The sequence below is a fragment of the Elephas maximus genome, chromosome 15, assembly GCF_024166365.1.
Source record: "Elephas maximus indicus isolate mEleMax1 chromosome 15, mEleMax1 primary haplotype, whole genome shotgun sequence".
Lineage (NCBI taxonomy): Eukaryota > Metazoa > Chordata > Mammalia > Proboscidea > Elephantidae > Elephas > Elephas maximus.
This window is the reverse complement of record NC_064833.1, coordinates 2,324,953-2,346,136: the sequence shown is the minus strand read 5'-3', so window position 1 is coordinate 2,346,136 and position 21,184 is coordinate 2,324,953. Positions and strand designations below refer to the sequence as shown.

The window sequence follows — 21,184 nt, the reverse complement described above, 5'->3', positions numbered from 1 at the left end:
AGCGGCGGCGGCCGGAGAGGGAGCGGCGGGCGCAGGGCGGCGGGCGCGACGTTGGCGGCGGCCCCGGGGAGCGAGCGAGCGGCGAGCCGAACACAGGCGGCCGCGCCGCGTCCTGGCCGGCGGGCCCGCGCCCGCATCACCCGCAGTAGGGGCTTCGGAGCCTCCCGGCGCTCGGGGGGCGCCAGTGGGCGGGGGAGGGGAGGACGCTGCGGGCGCCAGGGTGCGCTCCGGGGGCGGCCCGGCCAGGCCCGAGTGGGCCGGGGGCGGCTACGGCAGGGAGCCCCCTCCGGTCGGGCGCCAGGTTCGGCCGCCGGCGACGCAGGCGCCCCGGGGATTTGCAAGTCTCCGGATCAAGTCTCCGCCGGCGGGGCCGCTGCTGCCGGGAAGGTAAGGAGGCTCCAGCGGGCGGGGGCGCGAGGGCGGCCGGGGGCCAGGGGGCGGGAGTCCGGACTTCCGAACTTCGCCGTTTGGGGCTTAGCGGCTCCGCGGTCTGCGCTCGGGGCTCGGGAGTTGGGACCCCCCCCCCCAGTCCCCTGCCTCCTTCGGCGGCTGCGGCGGCCGGTCCCCGCGCGCCTGCAGCCGGTGGGCAGAGGAGGGGGCGACCCTGGGCGTGGGAGAGGCTTCTCAGCGGTCCCCCCCACCACATTCCACCCGTACACAGAGCAGGACCGGGAAGGCGCCCCCCTCCCCATCTTATGCACAGACCAGGGCAAGCTGGGGAAGGCGGTCCCCAACACAAGACCCTGGCAGGGGTCGAGGGGAGCCTCAGATGGGCCCCCCTCAGGCACACTACAGCCGAGCAAGGTAGGGAGAGACACCCCGAGTGTGCCCGCCTTTCCCTAATCACACCAAGAACCCCTCACAGACGTTGTAGACACCCCAAACGTCTTCCCCCCACGCACGGAGCCCCAGGGCAGGCACCAGAAGCCCCCAGAACCCTCTCACCCACAAACGCGGCAGAGGCAGTGGAGACTCCGCCATGCCCGCCTCATCTGGGCGCGGGGCTACCTACCCTAGCTGCTCCACAACCACCACACACGCGCCCTGGCTCCTTCTCCCCGCCTCTTCCTTTCCCACTCGGCCCGACAGGCCGCGCGGATAAGCCGCATCGAACTTTGGGTTGGCCCTGCGCCCTCTCGGGGCGAAGCTGCGGGGCCGGCACTCCCGGGTCGGCGTCCCCACGACTAAGGCCGCCCGACCCTCGGCGGCCACCCCGCGGAGCTGTCTGGAGGAATGAGCGCGGTCCCCGTCCCTCCCGAGAGGCTGGGGACTCGGCCCGGCCGGGCGCCCTCTCCTCTGGTCCCCGCGGCCCCCTGGGCAGAGTGCGCCCTGGCGTCGGGAGGAGCGACGAGCTGAGAATCACAGCGAAGCGAGGCGCCCGAGAGGGCTCGTGGGAGGCTGCGACTCCGAGCCCGGCTCCCTCGGCCGGGCCGCACCGGCCCCTGCAGCCACTTCCGAGGCTGCCCGAAGGGAGCGCCCATCCTGGCACCCGGACTCCGGCCCGCTGGGCACCTTCCCCTGCTCACTTGTAATCTGGGCTTCCAAGTTTCTTGAGCGCGAGCACTCGGGCTGGGAGCCGGAGGAGCCCTCACCCACCTCCCTCCAGCACCAGTCCCTGCAGCCGCTCCCCTCTCGGCCGGCTCCCCACGGGTCGGGGGCGCAGATTCCTTCGCTGCAACTCCAGAGGAGCCGAATGGCGTGAAGGCGTGGGGGGGGGGGTGGCGGGGAGCGGAGCCCTCTACCGGAGCCGTTTGGTGTTTGTGTTGGGGATGGGGCTGGCAGGTCCACGCTCGCGCCCCAGCCTGGGGACCCAAGGAGACCTGGGTGCCCTCCCCACCGACGCAAACACACGCCCCCTCTCGGAGCAGGAGCCGCCGCGGGGAAGACCAGCGGTCGCTTGGCGGGGGTGGGGGGCGGTGGAGCAGGGGCGAGAGTCCCCTTTCTTATCCGGAGGTGGTACTGAGTTCGGGGTTTGGGGAAGCGGCCACCGCGTCTCCCAGAACCCTGGAGCCTTCCGTTCTCTGCGACGCCCGCAGCTGAGGAGGCAGCGATGGAGGGTCGAGGAGGGCGCCGCTCCCTCCGCGGCCCCGGGCGGCCGCCAAAGTCTGCGCCCGGACGCCCGGGTGTCGGCGGGTCCGGCTCTGTGTACCCGAGCAAGGTCAAGGCAGTAAGGAGGGGGTGGGGGCTCCCGGACGCGCCCCGACCGCAGAGGCGGCGGCCTCGGGAGGGGGTGTGAACCGCCAAGGGCTCGGGCGGCCGCGGAGCCAGCCCCGCGCGCCGCCGCCCGCGCCGGTCCCTGGAGGCGGCGGTGCGCGCGTTCCGGACTCCCGGAGCGCCCGGCCCTCGGTCCGCCCTGGCGACTCGCTGGCGGTTTCTCAAGGCGCTGCTTTGCGACTTGTTGCGCCTCGATCTGGGGGCGGGGGGCTGGGCCGGGAGCTCCGAGCCCCGGCTGAGGAGGCCGATCCCGAGGCCCGCGGGAGTGCGACCGGCGTGGCGTGGTGCTTGAGCGAGGAGTTTGCCACCTCCGACCCCGGAGACTGGCGCTTGGCCCTCCGCGGCCCGCGCGGGGACGGGGAGCAGGCGAGGCCGCCACGCTCGCCCCTGGCAGCTCTGCACCGGCCCCTGACGGGGGGGGGGGGGGCGCAGCCAAGTTGCCGAGCCCTCCAAGCCCTGCGTCTCCCCGACTCGGTTGCGGCGTCTGTAAACTGGGGGAGCAGCGTGTGCTCTGGGAAGGCCTTTCGGACCCCACCTTCCCCGAGCGTCTACAGATGCCCGCGGGCCGGGTCTGCAGAAGGCTCGGTCTGCGGCCACCGAGCCGGTCCCTAGGCAGCTCGGCGCCTGCGGACGCACAGCGCGGGCCCGGACAGGCGGGCCTCGGGCAGCCTCCCCGGCACTCGCCCTGCCGGTCCGCCCTGCGCCGTCTCCGGAGCTGGTAGTGCGAGGCCCGGAGCCCGACACCGGGGACGCGCGGGGCTCCAGGCCGCGGCGGCGGCGCGGAGCTGCGGTGGCGGAGGGCGGAGGGGCGGTGCGCTGCCCCGGGCGGCCGAGAGAGGGCGCCCGCGCCGCGCCCGGCCGCCCTCCGCCCCTTCCGTCTCCCCCGCGGCCGCCCCGCCGTCCGGCCCCTCGCGGGCGCCCGCCGCCCCTACTGCTTGCGCACCTCTCCCGCGCACCCTGCCGCCTCGCGTAGGGGGCTGGGGGTGCTTCGCGACTCAGCCGGGCCACCATAATACCTGCCTTCGCCAAAGCTCGGCTCATCCCGATCCGGTGCCCTGGGTACGGCGTTAGGAGCGCGTCTGCACTGGGTGTCCGCCCACGGCGGGTGGCTTGTGTGTGCGGGCATGCAGACTGCCACACGTGTGCGCGGGGCGTGGGTGCGTGTGTCCGTGTGTCCGTGAGTGTGCGTCCTGGCTGTGGCATTTGGTGGCGACCGCGTTTGACCCGCTGGCCGTGCAGACCGTGTGTGGGCCGTGTGCCAGCGATGGGGGCAGAGGAGCTCTAATTGCCACACACCCTCTCACGAAGACCTCAGACCTGGAGGCTTGTGTTACCCCCAGTTCCCCCAGCCAGGTCCTCTAAATCCTCGGTGCTTGTGGCACGGCTGGCTTCAGCTGCTCCATCGGGCAGTGGTGTCTCAGGGTGAACTTGCCGGGCCCCCCAGAAGCCCTGGACGCAGCCCAGGTACACAGTGAAGGCACACGGGCCAATATTTACACACTCACAATGGAGGTGCAGCCTCCAGGTTGCCCAAGTGGGGGAAAGACAAGGAGGAATTGGACGTGGATATTCCTGAGTGGACCCAGCTCAGGATGGGGAGCAGAAGGCAGAGGCCTGCAGAGCCCAGAGGCGGGGTGCCCCCAAGAGGCTTCCAGAAGGAACTGATAGCCAAACTGTAACCCAGGAAGGGGTGGGTGGTGGTCGTAAACAGGGTGAGAAGGTTTTCAGCAGAAATAAAGCCTGTGCAAAGGCCCTGAGGCAGGAGAGAGAGAATTGCTTGAAGAATAGACTGGGGAAGAGGGTGAGTGGCCAGAGAAGGACTTCAGAGGGAAGTGGGGCCAGGCTCAGAGGCCTGTATCACCACCCCGAACCCCCTACACACACATGCACACCTGTGTACTGGGAGCCGTGGGAGGGTTTCAGCCAGGTTTCGTGACTTGGTCTGGACCTGCCTATAGGATGATTGGTGCTCCTGGGAGCAGCAGGGTCATGGGGAGAGCAGCCAGGGGGACAGATACACACTCAGGTGCCCGGGGCTCCCAGGTGTACACAACACACATGCATGTGCACACTTTCATCACAGAATCACCCCACGCCCTGCCACAAACCAAGACCTACACATACACACTTTTCACCGTGCAACATAAACACGCACAGTACAGATACGTGGATTCCTACAAAGAAAAGGAACACACAGGACTCAGAGATGCCTGCTACCCCTACACCCTGCACTCAGCTGTAGGCTCACGTGACACATGCCAACACCAGCAATGCCAACCACAAATGCAAGTGCACACGCTGCTCCATGCCCCTGTGTGCATACCCACATGTCTGCGCAGATATGAACGCCCGGGCACACGCCCAGGGTCACAGACTCAGTTACGTCCGGGAGTATGGCGTCGCACCCAGAACATATGGGCTAGAAGGGCAATAGGAGAGCCCCTGATCCTGCCGGCCCGCATTTCACAGTCAGGAAGAGTGAGTCCTATAGAGGGAAGAGCTTCTCACAGAACTCTGTGTCTGGGCCCACCGCAATTTCCTCCTCTCATGGGGCTAAGGTGTGGATTGGCCTTGAGAGATAAAGTTCATGGCCCGCTGAGGGGGGCCCTTGTGTCCCACTCATCTTTGTTCTCTCTCCCTCCTCTCTCTCCACGTTAACTAATTTTTCTCTGTTGAAAAAGTGAGCAACCATGCGAGCAGTACATAGGGCATTGAACGCAAGGAAGCCTCCTTCCCACCCCAGACTCTGGTCCTCCCACCCTGTGTAACCTTTGTTAATGGTTTCCTGTGGTCCTTCCAGAATGTTCTGTGCCTCCACAAGCTTAAGAGTGTGCTGATCCTGTAAATGGTTTAAGTAAATGGAAGTGTTCTGTATATGTCAGGGGGCACCTGTCTCATCCCCAGTGCCCTCAACAATAGGCTCAGGGTCAGGCTTGTCCAAAGGGGTCCATTCCTGGCCCTGGCTCTGCCAAGACCCCTGTGTCTACTTCTGATTGCCTCCCTCCTTTCTTCTCTGCACAGTGGCTGGGAAGGGCCCCCTTCCCTCAGTCCTGGTGTTCATCATCATCATCATCACCATCATCCGCACCAACCACCGTCACCATCATCATCATTACCACCATCACCACCATCCCCATCACCATCACCATCATCCCCACCACCATCCCCACCACCATCCCCATCACCATCACCATCCCACCATTGCCATGCCCACCATCACCACCATCACCACCACCATCACATCACCATCATCACCACCACCATCACCATCCCACCATTGCCATGCCCACCATCACCACCATCACCACCATCACCATCACCATCCCACCATTGTCATGCCCACCATCACCATCATCACCACCACCACCATCCCCATCACCACCATCCCCACCACCATCCCCACCACCATCACCATCCCACCATTGCCATGCCCACCATCACCACCATCACCACCATCCCCACCACCATCACCATCACCATCCCACCATTGCCATGCCCACCATCACCACCATCACCGTCACCATCATCCCAACCATTGTCACCATCATCACTGTCACCATCCCCACCATCCCCACCACTATCGTCCCCCTACCACCATCACCCCCCACCATAGCCGTTACTCCCTCCCACCATCCCCCCACCTTAGCCATCAGCAGTGTCTTTGGCCCCATTGCCATCCTTGGAGGTGCTGAGAGGTGGGGAGCTCTGGGGGGCTCTGCAGGGGCAATGTGGAGGAGCCCAGATGTGAGGTTGGCCCTGCCCACCCCCACAGGCAGATAGTTGAGTCTCCCTCCCCTTGTGTGTGCAGTGACTTTGGACAAGTCTGTTCTCTGGAAGGAAGGTAGCACTGCAGTGACACGAGGGTCGGGTACTAGCCCAGGAGGGCCTGAGCATCCCGTGTAAATTGTAAAGCACTGCATCCCAGGAGGGGTGGGGCTGAGGTGTCCCCAAAGGCCCCACCTGCCCCAGGTGGGTGAGGCCCTGTCCCTGGAAGAGTGCATTTTGAAAGGACACACAGCCCAGATGGACAGGGATGCTGCTCAGTGCAGGAGAGGGAGCCCCCACCATCCCACCCTGCTCAGGTGGCCTTTCCCACCCACCCGCCTGCCCCACCCTGGGTCCAGGTCTCACAGATGGCTCCAGGGGGCCTGCTGCTGACAATGGCACATTGCAGGTGCACACAGTCCACACCCTCAGCCCACGTACACACACATGTTCCCTCACGTGCATGTGCACACACATGCACACACCCCACGCCCAGAGGTCCCTCACACACACACATGCACACACCCCACGCACAGAGGTCCTTCACACACACACATGCACACACCCCACACACAGAGGTCCCTCACACACACACATGCACACACCCCACACACAGCGGTCCCTCACACACATGCACACACCCCACACACAGCGGTCTCTCACACACACACGCACACACCCCACACACAGCGGTCCCTCACACACACACATGCACACACCCCACACACAGCGGTCCCTCACACACATGCACACACCCCACACACAGCGGTCCCTCACACACATGCACACACCCCACACACAGAGGTCCCTCACACACACATGCACACACCCCACACACAGCGGTCCCTCACACACATGCACACACCCCACACACAGTGGTCCCTCACACACACACGCACACACCCCACACACAGAGGTCCCTCACACACATGCACACACCCCACACACAGAGGTCCCTCACACACATGCACACACCCCACACACAGAGGTCCCTCACACACACATGCACACACCCCACACACAGAGGTCCCTCACACACATGCACACACCCCACACACAGCGGTCCCTCACACACATGCACACACCCCACACACAGAGGTCCCTCACACACACACGCACACACCCCACACACAGCGGTCCCTCACACACATGCACACACCCCACACACAGCGGTCCCTCACACACACACGCACACACCCCACACACAGCGGTCCCTCACACACACACATGCACACACCCCACACACAGCGGTCCCTCACACACATGCACACACCCCACACACAGCGGTCCCTCACACACACACGCACACACCCCACACACAGAGGTCCCTCAAACACACACACGCACACACCCTGGGAGCCCCTCAGTGTTTGGCTGTCCTGCCCGTGAGACCCTGCACCCTGTCTGAGGCCTGGCTTCTGTTGCTGGCTCTGCAGCTCCACACAGTCGCTGCCCAAGGCACAGGTCACCCTCCCGCGCCCAGTGCAGCGCACAGTGGGTGCTCAGGAAGTGACCTGTAGCAGTCTGAGCCTCGAGCCCCACCCACATCCTCTCTGCAGACCCCTCCCTCACCTCCAGACAGAGAGGCCACCCCACACACACACACCTGGGGTCAGTAGGCCTAGGTGGGGCCCATTCCCAGGGTGCAGCCTCTCTGGGGCCTCTGTTCCCGCCTGAGCCATTGGACAGGGAGGGCCTGCCCTGCCTATTGGGGCAAATAAGTGCCAAGTCCTGCCCACCACAATGGGCCTCCCTGTGGAGGTGGGGACAGGGCCTGGGGGAGCTGGGCACCAGGAGACCTGGGCTCCGTGGGGTACGCCTAGACTGGCTCCATAGTTAACCCCATCAACATGCAACCAGGGCAGCCCTGACCTCCTAGAACAGCTCTGGCTGTGACCTTGGCTGTCTGCACTCAGGTGTACACCTGCTGGGCCACCCCTGGGACCTCCAAGCCACCCGCCCCCAGGCCCAGGGCAGGCCTGGAGCTCCTCCAACTGTGCTGTCTTCCCCACCCTCCTGGCGTGACCTTGGCCAAGTGACCTTGGTTGAGCCTTTCTCCCAGGGACCTCAGGAGCACAGATCCTGCATGGGGAGGGGAGGGACACAGGTCCCCCCACCTCAGATGACCACGCTGGGCGCCTGGCTCACTCCAGTGTTGAGCGAGGGACACAAAGAGAACACCGAAGTTCCTCACCCCCAGATCCCAGACACACCCCTCCCTCGTGACCTTGCCACCCCCCTGGAGGGGCTCTGGTGGACCGCCAGGACCTCCCCCAGGCCTCGGCCCCATAGGGCATTCTCAGGGCACAGGGCCCATTGCAGGGGGGTTTGGCAGTGGCGGGGGCAGGGTGAGCAGTTGGCACAGCCTTCTCCTCCCCTCACTCCTGTCCCAGAGCTGGCACTGAGGGGGGCAGGGCCACATTTGATCCTTGCTGGTGGACTCCCCAAGGAGTGATGTGGGGTGCCTTTGGCAGTGGGTGCACACCGGCTGCTACCCACCCCCTGCAGTCAGCTTCCCCCCAGTACAGGTCCCAAGTCTGGCTCTGAACCTGGAGCCCTCCCAGGGTGCCTTTACCCCCAGCCCTGCTGCCCGAGCCCTGGAGGTTCAGAAGGGGCAGGGTGAGGTCCCCTGCCACCTGGGCGTGCCCAGGGTCTGACCCACAGCATACCTTGGCCCCCAGGCGCTGCTTTCTGCCCAAATGTGCCCCACAGGTGCTCCTGCTGTCACTTTCTTCCCTGCTCTTTTGGGGCCTCGACCTCTGACTAGGTGGTCCACAAATCCTCGCCGGGCCTGGCAGGGGGGCAGCTGGTAGGCAGCATCACCATCCAAAGTGCATGCGTGGGAGTACTAGGGCTTTTGTGTGTGCTTGTGTGTGCGTGCCTGTGCTTGTGTGTGTGCATGTGTGTGTGCTTGTGTGCATGGATGTGTGTGCTTGTGTGTGCTTGCATGTGTGCATGGATGTGTGTGCTTGTGTGTGCGTGCGTGTGCTCGTGTGTGCATGCACATGTGTGCTCTGTGTGCATGCATGTGTGTGCATGCATGTGCGTGCATGTGTGTGCATGCATGTGTGCATGCATGTGTGTGCATGCACATGTGTGCGTGCATTGTGCGTGTGTGTGCATGCACGTGTGTGTGCTCGTGTGTGCATGCCTGTGTGTGCTCATGTGTGCATGCATGTGTGTGCTTGTGTGTGCGTGCACGTGTGTGTGCATGGATGTGTATGCCTATGTGTGCGTGCATGTGTGTGTGCTTGCGTGTGTGTGCGTGTGCATGGATGTGTGCTTGTGTGTGCATGCACATGTGTGTGCTCGTGTGTGCGTGCATGTGTGTGCTCGTGTGTGCGTGCATGTGTGTGTGCTTGTGTGTGCTTGTGTGTGCATGCATGTGTGCATGGATGTGTATGCTTGTGTGTGCGTGCATGTGTGTGCTCGTGTGTGCGTGCTTATGTGTGTGCTTGTGTGTGCATGCATGTGTGTGTGCTCGTGCACATGTGGAAGGTGCGAGGGTGTGGATGCAGAAGCTGCGTGTGTGTGTATGTATGCACACACAAGTTGGGGTGCAGGACACCCTGGGAGCTCAAGGGAGGAGGGAACACCCCTTCTCAGGAGCCGTGGTGAGCTCAGGCAGGCTCTCTGGCGCAGCACCTCTGCCCTGCGCCCTAAGAGGTGAGTAGGTGGTGCCCCACGTCAGCAGGAGGAGGGCAGCACAGGTGAGGCCCGCGTACCAAAGGCCAGGCCCTGCAGTGGCTGGGCGCTGGGGTCTTGGATAGGCGGGGGCTGTGGCAGCAGAGGGGGTGGCACAAGGCACCAGGCTTCAAGGGCTTCCAGACAGCTGGCCCCTAACCCTGGGCCTCCACAATGGCTGGGGGTGGGACAGGGTAAGGGGCAACCTAGCCAGTCTCTGGGACTCTCTGGGCCTCAGCTTTCTTGTCTGTGAAGTGGGTAGGAGGATGGCCCTGCCCTCCTGGGTGTCCAGGACTAGATAAGAGCATCCTGGGAGGGGCATGGGGTGGGCAGACATGGCGCAGCATGACCCCACCCCCAGAGGCAGATCCTGAGGCTGGGCACTGCCTCTGCTCCCAGCACCACTGGCTGGCTTCCTTTGAATTCCTCAGGGCAGCCCCCAGGCCCAGGTGACCAGGGAAGGCTAGACTCCCCTGAGCTGGGCCCAGCAAGCGTGGTGAACACGGGGTTCCCACGTCCTGTCTGGTGGCCCAACCCTCACACCTGGGCCTACTCCCAGCTCCGCAGGCGTGCCTCACTTGGCTGCCCACTGTCCCCAGCCCCATCCCCACCTGGTGTGGGTGTAAATGACCCAGGGCTCCTGGTAGGTCCCGCTCAGGGTGCTTTGCCAGTTTTCAGTGGGGCATGGCAGCTGAGTCACCCAGGGGCAGGGGGGCAGTGGGCAGGTAGGCGGCCTCTCCTCACACCCTTGCTCTGCCTGGTGCTTAAGTGGGATCTGTCCCAAAGCCCCGGCCTGGACCAGACCCCCTTGGTTCCACAGGTGGACAATGGTGGCTCTGGGTGGCCAGCCACAGCCCAGGCTGCCCTGCTGGCCCGGGAGGGATCTGTGGGAACCGTGGGGACCCTGAGTGGCGAGGGTGGGCTGGCTGTGGGGGGGCCTCTCCAGGGCTGCTGTCAAGACTGGCCCCGGGCAAGCCTTGGTGCGAGGCGCCCCTGCCCCTCCCCCCGTACAGACTTCCCGGGACACACAGGCGGCACTGTTCAGAAGCCCCGGCGATAACAGAGCTCCTGTTGTGGCTGCTGTCTGGGCCGCCATTGGCAGCCTGGCTGGGTGGGGAGGGGATGCTGGGAGGCTGGGGCCTGGGGTCCAGCCCATCGGTGTGGACAGGGCCTAGGGCGAGGGGGAGTGCTGAGCCCTTGGGGGAAGGGCCAGCATGGACTGAGGCTGGAGAACCACAGAGCCTGAGTAGCCAGCCCAGCTCCTTGGTATATGGTGGGGAAACTGAGGCGCAGAGCTCAAAGGAACACAGGTCTGTTGGTTGCTGGGGCAGGTGCGTGTGCGTGTGTGTGTGCGTATGTGAGCAATGTGGAGAAACTGAGGCACAGAGCTTGATCGGAGCCCAGGTCTTCTGGTCACAGGGCAGCTGTGTATGTGTGTATACGTGTGCACATGTGTGTGTGCACATGTGTGTGCACATACACGTGCATTTGTGTGTGTACCGCTCATCCACAGTCCCAGGATGGTAGGGGGGCTGGCATGGTCCCCATCTGACGGTGACCCTATCTGTGATGTGGACTGCTGTGAGGGTTACTCCAGGGGTCTGTGGGAGACCCAGCCTGGCTCTGGCTTCCAGGCAGCACTCAGTGGATGTCAACCATTGTACCCCTTCCTCTTTGCCCCTGACGCCTAGCTCTCCACCCCATGTGGCAAGCCTTGCTGCCCAGCCTCCCTGTGTCCCCACCTGCCATCACCCCATCTCCTGCCGCCCCTGCTCACAGACCTCCAAGGCCCTGAGCCACGACTCTAGGCTCTGGGTGTCCGCATGGCAGCAGAGCCAGGGAAAGGCACTCTGTCCTCCACAGGGCTGGCCAGCCTTCCCTGTAGCAGGAGGAATGGCGGCTAGACACCAGGAAGAACTTCCAGGCAGCAAGGGCAGTGTGGCTCTGGGAAAACGATGAGGGGGTGCCGTGGGGACTTGAGTGCTAATTGGCAGCCGTCCTTGGAAACCCAAGAGGGGCAGCAGGTGATGGCAGTTGATTGCCTGGGGTGGGCGTGGAGGGGCCAGTGGCCATGCAAGCAGCTTGTGGTTGGAACCAGGGCAGTCACCATGTCCTTGAGAGGCAGAGAGTTGGGGCTTAATTAAGCCGTGGACACTCAACGAGATGAGAAACCAGGAACCAGGCTGGACTCCCCACCCAGCACAAGGAGCCTCTTCCAGCCCAGTGCTGTCAGCTGGGGCCTCGTGGGGTTCCTGTCTCCTGGCAGGGTCTGGGAGAGGTGGGCATGGGCAGTCAGCAGGCCTGGGCTGGCCGTGTGTCAGAGATGAGATACTCCACATCTCTGGCCTTGAGGGCCCCAGGAGCATCCCTTTGGGGGCTGAGGTTGGGTCCAGCCCTGCCGGGGAGATCAAGACACTACGTCAGAAAGCACAGGTTTGGGGAGCTCAGAGTCCCTGGTGTGACCCTCCAGGGACCTCGGCACCCCACCTCACTGTGGGGCCCTGGGTGCAGATGTGGCCAAGGGGAGGGTATGTGCCTGTGGCCCCCAGCTCACTGAAGCCAGAGCCCAGGGTGCCCTCAGGGCATGTGGGACATCCCTACCTGGTCTCCAGCACCTGGGTGAGGTGCTCTTTCTCTGAGGCCCCTGACATGGTGGGCCCCAGGCCTCTGGCCCCACCACTTGGGCTCTCATAAACACACGCACCTTTCGGGCAGGTGTCTTTCTCCCAGTCCTCGTCTCTGGCTGCACAGCCCAGTGAAGGCAGCACTGAGCCCACGCTTGCCTCCTGCCGTGGAACTGTGTGCAAGAGTCCTCTCCATGCATGTGTGTCCACACACACACGCACAGATACACACTCACACCACACTCACACACATACACAGATACACACTCACACCACACACACACAGATACACACACCACACTCACACACACATACACATGCTACATATAAGATACAGTCATACCACACACACAGATAAACACACACCACACACACACAGTTACACACTCACACCACACAGATACACACTCATGCTACACACACACACACACACACCACACTCACACACAGAGACACAGGCTCATACACACACCACACTCACACAGATACACGTTCACAAATCACACTTACACATACATACAGATACATGCTGATACACAAGGCACACACACACATTCAGATACACACCACACATACAGATACACACTCACACACACCACACCCACACAGATACACACTCACACACACCACCCTTGCACACACACTCACACACAAACTCCTGTACTTCTCTGTGCAGCTACCACCCCCTACCTGCCCCTGGCCCAAGCCGGAAGCCTGGCCGGCGGCCCATACTTGGGGCTGACTTCTGGCTTGTCAGCCCCTGCCATGACCGCACGACGTGGGTCTGCTATGCCCCACTTTGGGCCTGGCACGGGGAGGGACAGAAGCCTGAGGAGGTAGGCTTGGTTGTCCTCAGGCCCTTCCTGGGGTGAGGGGGTGGAGCTGGAGGTGCCAGCCAGCCAAGGGCCTCAGAGGCATTATCGCAGCCTCGGCAGAGGGTGCTGGCAGGTATCAACAGGGGTGAGAGGCCACAGCCACTGAAGGCATCTGTGGGCTGCTGGGTGGGCAGGAGTGTGTGGGCAGGTGGTGACGTGAGTGCTCTGCCTGGTGACCCAGCCAGGAGAGGCGGGTAAGGCCAGCTCTACGGTTCTCAAACCTGAGCTAGCGGCCACAGGTTCTGGCACCCAGAACCTTCCCCTGAGCCAGTGTGGGGATCAGTTCAGGTCACAGGTGTTCTTGGTGAAGCCAGGGCACCAGGAAAGGTTCTCAGCCCTATATCCCTCTCACCCGGACTCTCTGGTGGCCTGCAGCAACCCCCTGGAGTCCCAGGGCTCTGAGGAACCCTGTCTGAGAACCCACGGTTGGACACTTCCAGGCTGACTTCTGATCCCTGGAGCCTATTGGAGGCTCGCTTGGAAGTCCCGGGTCCACAGGGCTGTGGCTTTCTGAGCGGCACTGGGCTCTGCTCCAGGCCCCTCCAACCCCTCCTGCCTGCTGGCACCTCCTTCCTCCTGCTGTCCAGGCCACAGACATCCGTCTCACATCCCCTACCCCCATGGCTGCTGGGTCTCTTCTTTTTGCTTCCTTCCCCACCACCCTCGACAGCCCCAGGTGGAGCCCCTGGGGCTGTGGTGGGGGGGTCTTTTTAGGACATCTCTGTTGGAGCCCCAACAGGTGCTCAGGAATGGGGTGACCAGTGGCGATGGTGTTAAGGTCCTGCTGGGCTTTGCAGGGGTTCACCTGGGGCCTCTAGGGGACTAAGAAGAACCCTGCAGGGCTGGGCCCATCTCTGGGGTGGTGGGTAGCTATGACAGCATGGGGCCCCAGGCTGGGATAGGGAGGGGGCAGGGCAGAGCTGTGCCATAGGGGGCGGGGTAGGTGACCACAACCAGTCCTTCCCCTTTCTAAACACCTCCCTCTACATGACTGGGTGGGTGCCAGGGATCGGGGGTCCCTGCTCCAGGCCAGTCCCCTGAGTGTGGGTAGAGGTGGAGAGGGGCGCCTTTAACCAGGCCTGCCCCCAAAAGCTGAGAATTTTGCATTGCAGATTTACTTTCTTTATCCTGCCTTTAAAAATATTTTTAATTCCCTTCTTGGGACCTGAACATTGGCCCTGGGGAGGCCCTGGAGGGCTGGTCTGGCCCCTCCACCCCTGGGCATGCCTCAGCACTGCCCCCCGCCCCCCGCATTCCTTCCCCACTTCCAGCTAAAACCCCCCAGGTCCATCTCTAACCCTCCTGCAGGGAGCAGTGAGGCACCCCGTGTGCAGATGAGGGAAACTGAGGCTCAGGGGCTAGGGTGTGCCCACAGCCACAGGGCCAGGAAGGGTGGGGCCCAAGTCCAGCCTCAGGCATCCGGCTCTGGTCCTGGAAGCCAGGAGAGGCCAGCCCTGGAGGCTGCCTGCAGGCTCCCTGCGTGCCCACGAGGCCCGTGTGGGAAGGACGCCAGGAGGGGACTGCGGAGCAGTGACCGACCTTGTGCCGCCGGCCAGCTGGGCCCAAGCAGCAGGGAGCGGCCGGCTGTGCATGGTCAGCGGGGTGGGCACCTGCACTCGGGGCAGGGCCAGGTGGGGTGGGACAGGCTGCTCGGCCAGGAGCCTTGAGGACGGTGGGGAAACTGAGGTCTGGGGTGGGAGGAACCTGTCAGCGTCCACAGCAGCTGAGAACAAGCTGGAGCCTGGCTCCCTGAGCCCCATGCCAGGAGCTGCCTCCCTCCCCCAGGGCCGAAGGGTGGCCACTGGAGCTGGGAGGTGCTCTGGTGGCACGGGTCTGTGGTCAAGCCAGGACTCCAGTCTGGGCTGTCCTGCCTGCCCACTCCCTGTGACCTTGGTGAGCCCCTTGCCCTCTGAGCCTCTGTCTGCCCCTCAAAGTGGCAATGACAGCGGCCTCTCGAGCAGGGAGGCAGGGGTCAGTGCAGGCCTGAGGGGCGAGCGGATCCCTGCACAGGACATGTGTGGGCAGGCTCAGAGGGCAGTCCTGGCAGGGGCATGCAGGGAAGTGGGCAGTGGAGGGAATACAGTAGGCAAGAGGGGCTGGGGTGAGCAGGGATGGGCGGAGCCAAGGGACCCATGTCAACTGCCAGAAGGGAGCGGAGGCAGGGAAAACAAGGAGGCAGGTTGGGGTGAGGCTCTGTACCCCACCCCAGGCTCTGGGGGTGGGGCTCAGAGAGGGTACTGCAGGGAGGCCAGGGAACGGCCAAAATGACCCACTCTCTTCCTGTCCCACTTGTGGTCATGTTTATGATTCTTCCCAGAAAGGCAGGAGGTGGGGACGGTGAGGGGAAGGGGCAGAAGGGGCAGGGGACCTGGGAGAGGCAAGGGAGACAGAGGCTGAGAGGGGCCCTCCATGTGGCAGGGGGTGGGCAAGGAGGAGGAGCCCTCAGGAGCCATGTTGGATGGGCCACCTGTGGGTAGAGGAGGTCCTCTGTACCTGGGCTAGAACTGTCTCTGCAGCGGATGCACTGGCGGACAGTGGGCAGACAGGTGGCAGACAGCGCCTGGGTCTGGAGGCCCCACCCGCTGGGTAGGGCCTGGGCTGAGCCGCCCTCCTACAGGAGCCCTGTGTGGTGGGTGCTGCCCCGTGTCCCCGAGCCTGCCTGGGGCCTCACACTGCCCGCTGCTCTTTCTCTTCCAGGCTTCGCCGGTGGCCATAGGCGGGCGTCCGGGCCCCCAGCATTAGAAACTGCTCTCCGTGTCATCTGAAGCTGTGCCTGGTCTGCCCTCTGGCCTTCGCCTGGCTTCCTGGCCCTCTGCCCGGTCACCCCGCCCCTGCCCCGCCCGCTGCCAGACCCTGGCATGTCAAGGCCTGGCCAACGCCGGCCTGCCCAGCCCGTGGAACCCCAGTGGCCCCGCGAGCTAGGATGAGGGGCCAGGCCGCCGCCCCAGGCGCCCTGTGGATACTGGCACCGATGCTGCTGCTGCTGGGGTGCCGGGCGCGCGCGGCCACAGGGCTGGACACAGGGCCTGGGCCCGAGCCGTGCGCCACGCTGGTGCAGGGCAAGTTCTTCGGGTACTTCTCGGCGGCCGCTGTGTTCCCCGCCAACGCCTCGCGCTGCTCCTGGACGCTGCGCAATCCGGACCCACGGCGCTACACGCTCTACATGAAGGTGGCCAAGGCTCCCGTGCCCTGTGACGGCCCTGGCCGCGTCCACACCTACCAGTTCGACTCTTTCCTGGAGTCCACACGCACCTACCTAGGCCTGGAGAGTTTCGACGAGGTGCTGCGTCTGTGTGACCCCTCGGCGCCCCTGGCTTTCCTGCAGGCCGGCAAGCAGTTCCTTCAGATACAGAGGCAGCGGCCGCCCCTGGACGGCGTGCCCAGCAGGCCCCCAGGCCCCGGCGATGACTTCTCCGTGGAGTACCTGGTCGTGGGCAACCGCAGCCCCAGCCGGGCTGCCTGCCAGATGCTGTGCCGCTGGCTGGACGCCTGTCTGGCCGGCAGCCGCAGCTCGCACCCCTGTGGCATCATGCAGACCCCCTGTGCCTGCCTGGGTGGGGACGTTGGTCCCCCTGTCGCCGGCCCCCCGGCTCCCCGAGGTGATGTCTGCCTGCAGGACGGTGTGGCCGGCGGCCCTGAGAACTGCCTCACTAGCCTGACCCAGGACCGGGGTGGTGACAGCTCTGCAGGTGAGTGGCTGGCAGTATGTCCAAAGGGGGGCTTTTTAGGCAGGGAGCGACGGGGAGCAAGGGCCTCCCCTTCAGGGCTGCTCTGGCACCAAGGTAGTCGGGGGGGACCAGCTGTGGTGTTTCCTGAATGACTTAATGAACGAACCAACAGTGGCCTGAACTGCAACCAGGCCCACAGAGTTCCAGGCTCAGCTCCAGAGTGCCAGAGGTTTGCGTTCTGGCTGGGGAGTGGGCCTTCCATTTTCTCAGGCAGGATTCTAGTAGACCAGAGGGCCCTCAGTGTCCGGGACCTGGCGGACAGGGTGAGCTGGGCCTATTGAGGTAGCTGGCCATCCAGGCTAGGGGACAGGGTAAGAGGGGCCTATTGAGGTGGCTGACCATCCAGGCTAGGGGACAGGGTGAGAGGGGCCTACTGAGGTGGCTGACCATTCAGGTTAGGGTACAGGGTCAGCAAGGCCTATTGGGGTGGTTAACCACCCAAGCTAGGGGACAGGGTGAGTGGGGCCTATTGGGGTGGTTGACCATCCAGGTTAGGGGACAGGGCGAGTGGGGCCTATTGGGGTGGCTGACCATCCAGGCTAGGGGACAGGGTGAGAGGGGCCTATTGAGGTGGCTGACCATCCAGGCTAGGGGACAGGGTGAGTGAGGCCTATTGGGGTGGCTGACTATCCAGGTTAGGGGACAGGGTCAGCAGGGCCTATGAGGTGGCTGACCATCCAGGTTAGGGGACAGAGTCAGCAGGGCCTACTGGGGTGGCTGACCATCCAGGCCGGGGGCCAGAGTCTGTGGGGCCTATTGAGGTGGCTGACCATGTGGGCCGGGGGCCGGGGGCCATGGGGCCTCGCAGGGTGGGTGACTGGGGCGGGGCAGGGCCTCCATGTAGAAGCGTTATCTGGAGATGAGGTCAGGAGTTGAGATTCTGGCCTTGTTTCTGTGCAGTGGCTGCTGAGTGCTATGGGCGTGCAGACATCTCTGGTGCTGGGGTACAGCTGTAAACCCCCAGCCTGCTGTTGGTGCAGCCTTGGAAGGAGAGAAGGAAGGAGGGACAGAGGGAGAGAAGACACAGTGAACACACAGTCATCTCTGTTGGGTGGCAGGGGAGCAGCCACAGTGGTGGGCCATGATTTTCCTCTGCGGGGGGCTGCCTCAGACCCACCTGGCATTCTAGGAGCAAAGAGGGGTGAGCCCTGTGGACTCGGGGACTTTGCTCCAGGCAGGGGCACAGCCAGGGCAAGGCCTGCAGCTGGAGGGGTCATCAGCCACAGGAAGCAGCTTGGTGGGTGTTCTGCCCCAGGAGGCTGTGGCCAGGCTCAGCCAGGCCTTGTGTGTGTGGAGGGCAAGGCTGGCAGGGCTTGGAGGGGGCGGCGGGCTCTGCGTCCTCTGGGAAGGTGGAGTCCCCTTGCTGACCTCCAGGTCCAAGGCCAGGAGGACCCCCCAGGGTTTGGCCCAAGGGCCTGGGAGGCTGGGACGCCACCAACATGGGGCGGGGGCAGCTTGAGGAGGGAGCTGAGGGTTCCAGATTGCTCTGTGGGGTCTCCTTGCACAGATGGGAGCTGAGCAGGCAAGGCTGCAACGGGGTGAGGCCAGGTTGGGGAGATGAGAGCTGTGGGGGTCCTTGGCCTACCAGGCTGGCAGCCCCGTTGGCACCCAGCGAGTCCATGGACTCCTGCTCAGAATGTCTTCAAAGGCATAAAATGAGCTCCATAGGTTACAGAGGAAACCAGCCAGCCTGGGACATGGCTCTGCTCAGGGGACCTGTGGACCCAGATGAGACCCAGCCAAGCAGTGCGTGTAGCTAGAGAAGGAGGGGGCCTGGGACCCCTGTGTTAGGAGGCAGGGGGCTGTGCCAAGCCCACAGGGACCTGAGGAAGAGGAGGCAGAGTCCCTGGGGGCGGGGGCAGTAGGGGCATCTCCAAAAACCCTGCACTGTGTCAAGGGCTGCTGAACGCCAGGTCGGGGGACTGAGGACTGACCTTCAGGCTGGGCCGCACGAAGGTCACTGTGACCTTGGCAAGGGAAACTTCTCTGAGGGGGACGGAGAGGTGGGGTGGAGGCTGGAGGCTGATGTGGAGGCAATGGACACAGGAACCCAACCCCCCAGCGAGCCTCTGCCCCCTTCTGAGCCTCAGTTCTGTATCTGCAAAATGCTGGCTGCTTGGCAAGGTTGTTCGGTCACGTTGGATACAGTGGGCCTCAGGGACTGACCCCGTCACCCCCAGTCTACGAAAGCTGCTCTTTATAACGTCGGGGGGCAGCACGTATGCCCACGCAGTGGGGGTGCTGGAGGGCTGACTGTGCTGGGTGTGGGAGGAAGGGCTAGTACATGGGTGGCGGGTGGAGGGCGTCCGAGTGTGTGGCCCCACGGGACACTGGTGCTGGGGGAGACCGCTCACTTGGACCCCTGACCTGTGGGCCTGGGCCAGGAGGTGCAGGGTGCTGGCAAACGGAGGCCCCCAGTGGGGCTCCCACATAGAGAAGAGAGGGGTCAGGGGAGGGTTTTAACCGAAGTAACATGCTCTGATGTTGCTCGGGCTGTGTAGCAGACTATGTCAGCTCTGAGGGGACGCTGGGCCAAGGAGTCGGGCAGGGCACAGGGATGGGGCTGACAGACTTGCAGATGGGGAGGGTGGGGCAGAAGGACAGAGACATCTCAACTACTCCTGAGCCTCTAGCCTGGGATGGGGACATCGACCCAGGTGGGGTGGCAGAGGGAGGAGCGGGCTGGGGAGGAGGATCCAGAGGTCAGAGTGGGACTGAGCAAAATGCATGTAGGGCATCCAGATGGGGTGTCATGTGAGCTCAGGGGCCTAGAACACTGGGACAGGGCTGATTGGGGTGATGGGTGCTTGGAGGTGGCACCTGAGCCATGTTGACAAAGCTCCCAGCCTGGGCTCAAACCCCAGCCCAACTCCGTCTCATCCTGTGTCCCCAGACCATCCCCTCAGGCTCCTCATTGTTCAGTGGGAAGAGTAAAAATACCCACTTTCCTAGACTGTCGTGAGGAAGGAGGCTGGGGTGAAGTTGGTTCTAAGCCAAGGCCCAGGGAGTGCTGAAATACCTGTCCGCAGGTGTTGTTAGGAGGGAGCCTCAGGAGGGCTTGGAGAACAAAGAGGCAGATGGAGAAGGGGGGCGTGGAGCGTGGGCTCCAGAGATCTGGGGTGTGCGTGCGTGCAGACCCTGAGAAAGGGGATGTTTGGAGGCGGTGCTCAGGAGGTGGGAAGGTGTGTGTGTGCATGTGTGCACATGTGTGCAAGTGGGTGAGTACTATATTGCACAGGTGTGTGCATATTTGTGCATGCATGCAAATACATGTGTGCATGTGTGCTGTGCATTGTGGGCATATCATGTGTGCAGGTGTGCAAGCATTGCGTGTGTCTGTGTGTGTGTGCCGAGGCTGGGCTCTGCAGGGGCTTCTTCAGAGGTTTTGGCTCAGAGCCACGTAGACTGCACTGCAGAGCCTGGGGTCTCGTGGGGAGAAGGTCTGGAGAAAGCCTGCGATGTGAAGGTGGGGAGCTCTCTGCACGGGCAGCATGGGGTGGACAGGGGTCACCCAGGCCCAGATGCAGAGGTGTGGCGGCCCAGCCCTCTGTGCCTGACTCCAGAAGGCCTGGATGCTTCAGGGACCTTGGGAGTAAGGATGGTCTTAGCGGTAATACAGCGGCCGTTTACTGCCGACTCTGTGCAAGCAGCGTCCACTCGCTAGTTCACTCTTCACGGCAGCCCAAGGGCTTGTCCTCCAGGAGGCACGCGCCTGCCTTAGGGCCTTTGCAGAGGTGGTGCCCTCTGCCTGGACACCTGCAGGCCTGGCCCCCTGGCGCCCTTGCTCACTCGTCACCTTTGTGGTGGCAGGGCCCTGGCATGCTGTGTAAATGGCAGCATTCCCTACCCCAGCTCTCTGCCCCCATGCCCTGTCTTTCTCTCTCCACGGCACATGTCATCCTTGAGCACAGTGTGGCTGCCCTTACCTGCTGTGTCTGCTGCGTGTTGTCTGTCTGTGCCTGCTAGGATAGAAGTGCCACAGCCAGGGTGCTTGCCCCGTTCACTCATGACCCCCAATGCCTAGACCAATACTTGGAACACAGCAACAAATGCCTGTTCAGTTGAACATAGCAGGTACTCAATAAATGCTGGCTGAGTGGAAGGAGGCACAGAGACGTTAAGACGCCTGGCTGAGGTCACGGAGTCCTAAGTGGCAGTTGACAGCAGGGCCGGCTTTTTTTATCACCTAATGTGTGTGTATAGTGTGTATGCGTGCATGTGTGTGCACTCATGTGTATGTGTGATTGTGTTGTGGCTAGGGTGGTGCAAGGACCAGAGAGGTGGAGGACCATTC

At 63.4% G+C, this 21,184-nt stretch overlaps 1 protein-coding gene across 3 annotated transcripts in view; it reads left to right on the top strand.

Annotated features, from left to right (window-relative positions):
* The first annotated feature begins 301 nt into the window (after nucleotides 1–301).
* ADGRB1 (adhesion G protein-coupled receptor B1) overlaps nucleotides 302–21,184 on the top strand; it is a 91,438-nt gene continuing 70,555 nt past the window's right edge. For all 3 annotated transcript variants that reach the window (XM_049854098.1, XM_049854097.1, XM_049854096.1), the window contains exons 1-2: nucleotides 302–387; nucleotides 15,860–16,851. In XM_049854098.1, coding sequence (XP_049710055.1) covers nucleotides 16,086–16,851 — 766 coding nt within the window. In that variant the 5' untranslated portion in view covers nucleotides 302–387; nucleotides 15,860–16,085. The remainder of the gene's footprint in view (nucleotides 388–15,859; nucleotides 16,852–21,184) is intronic.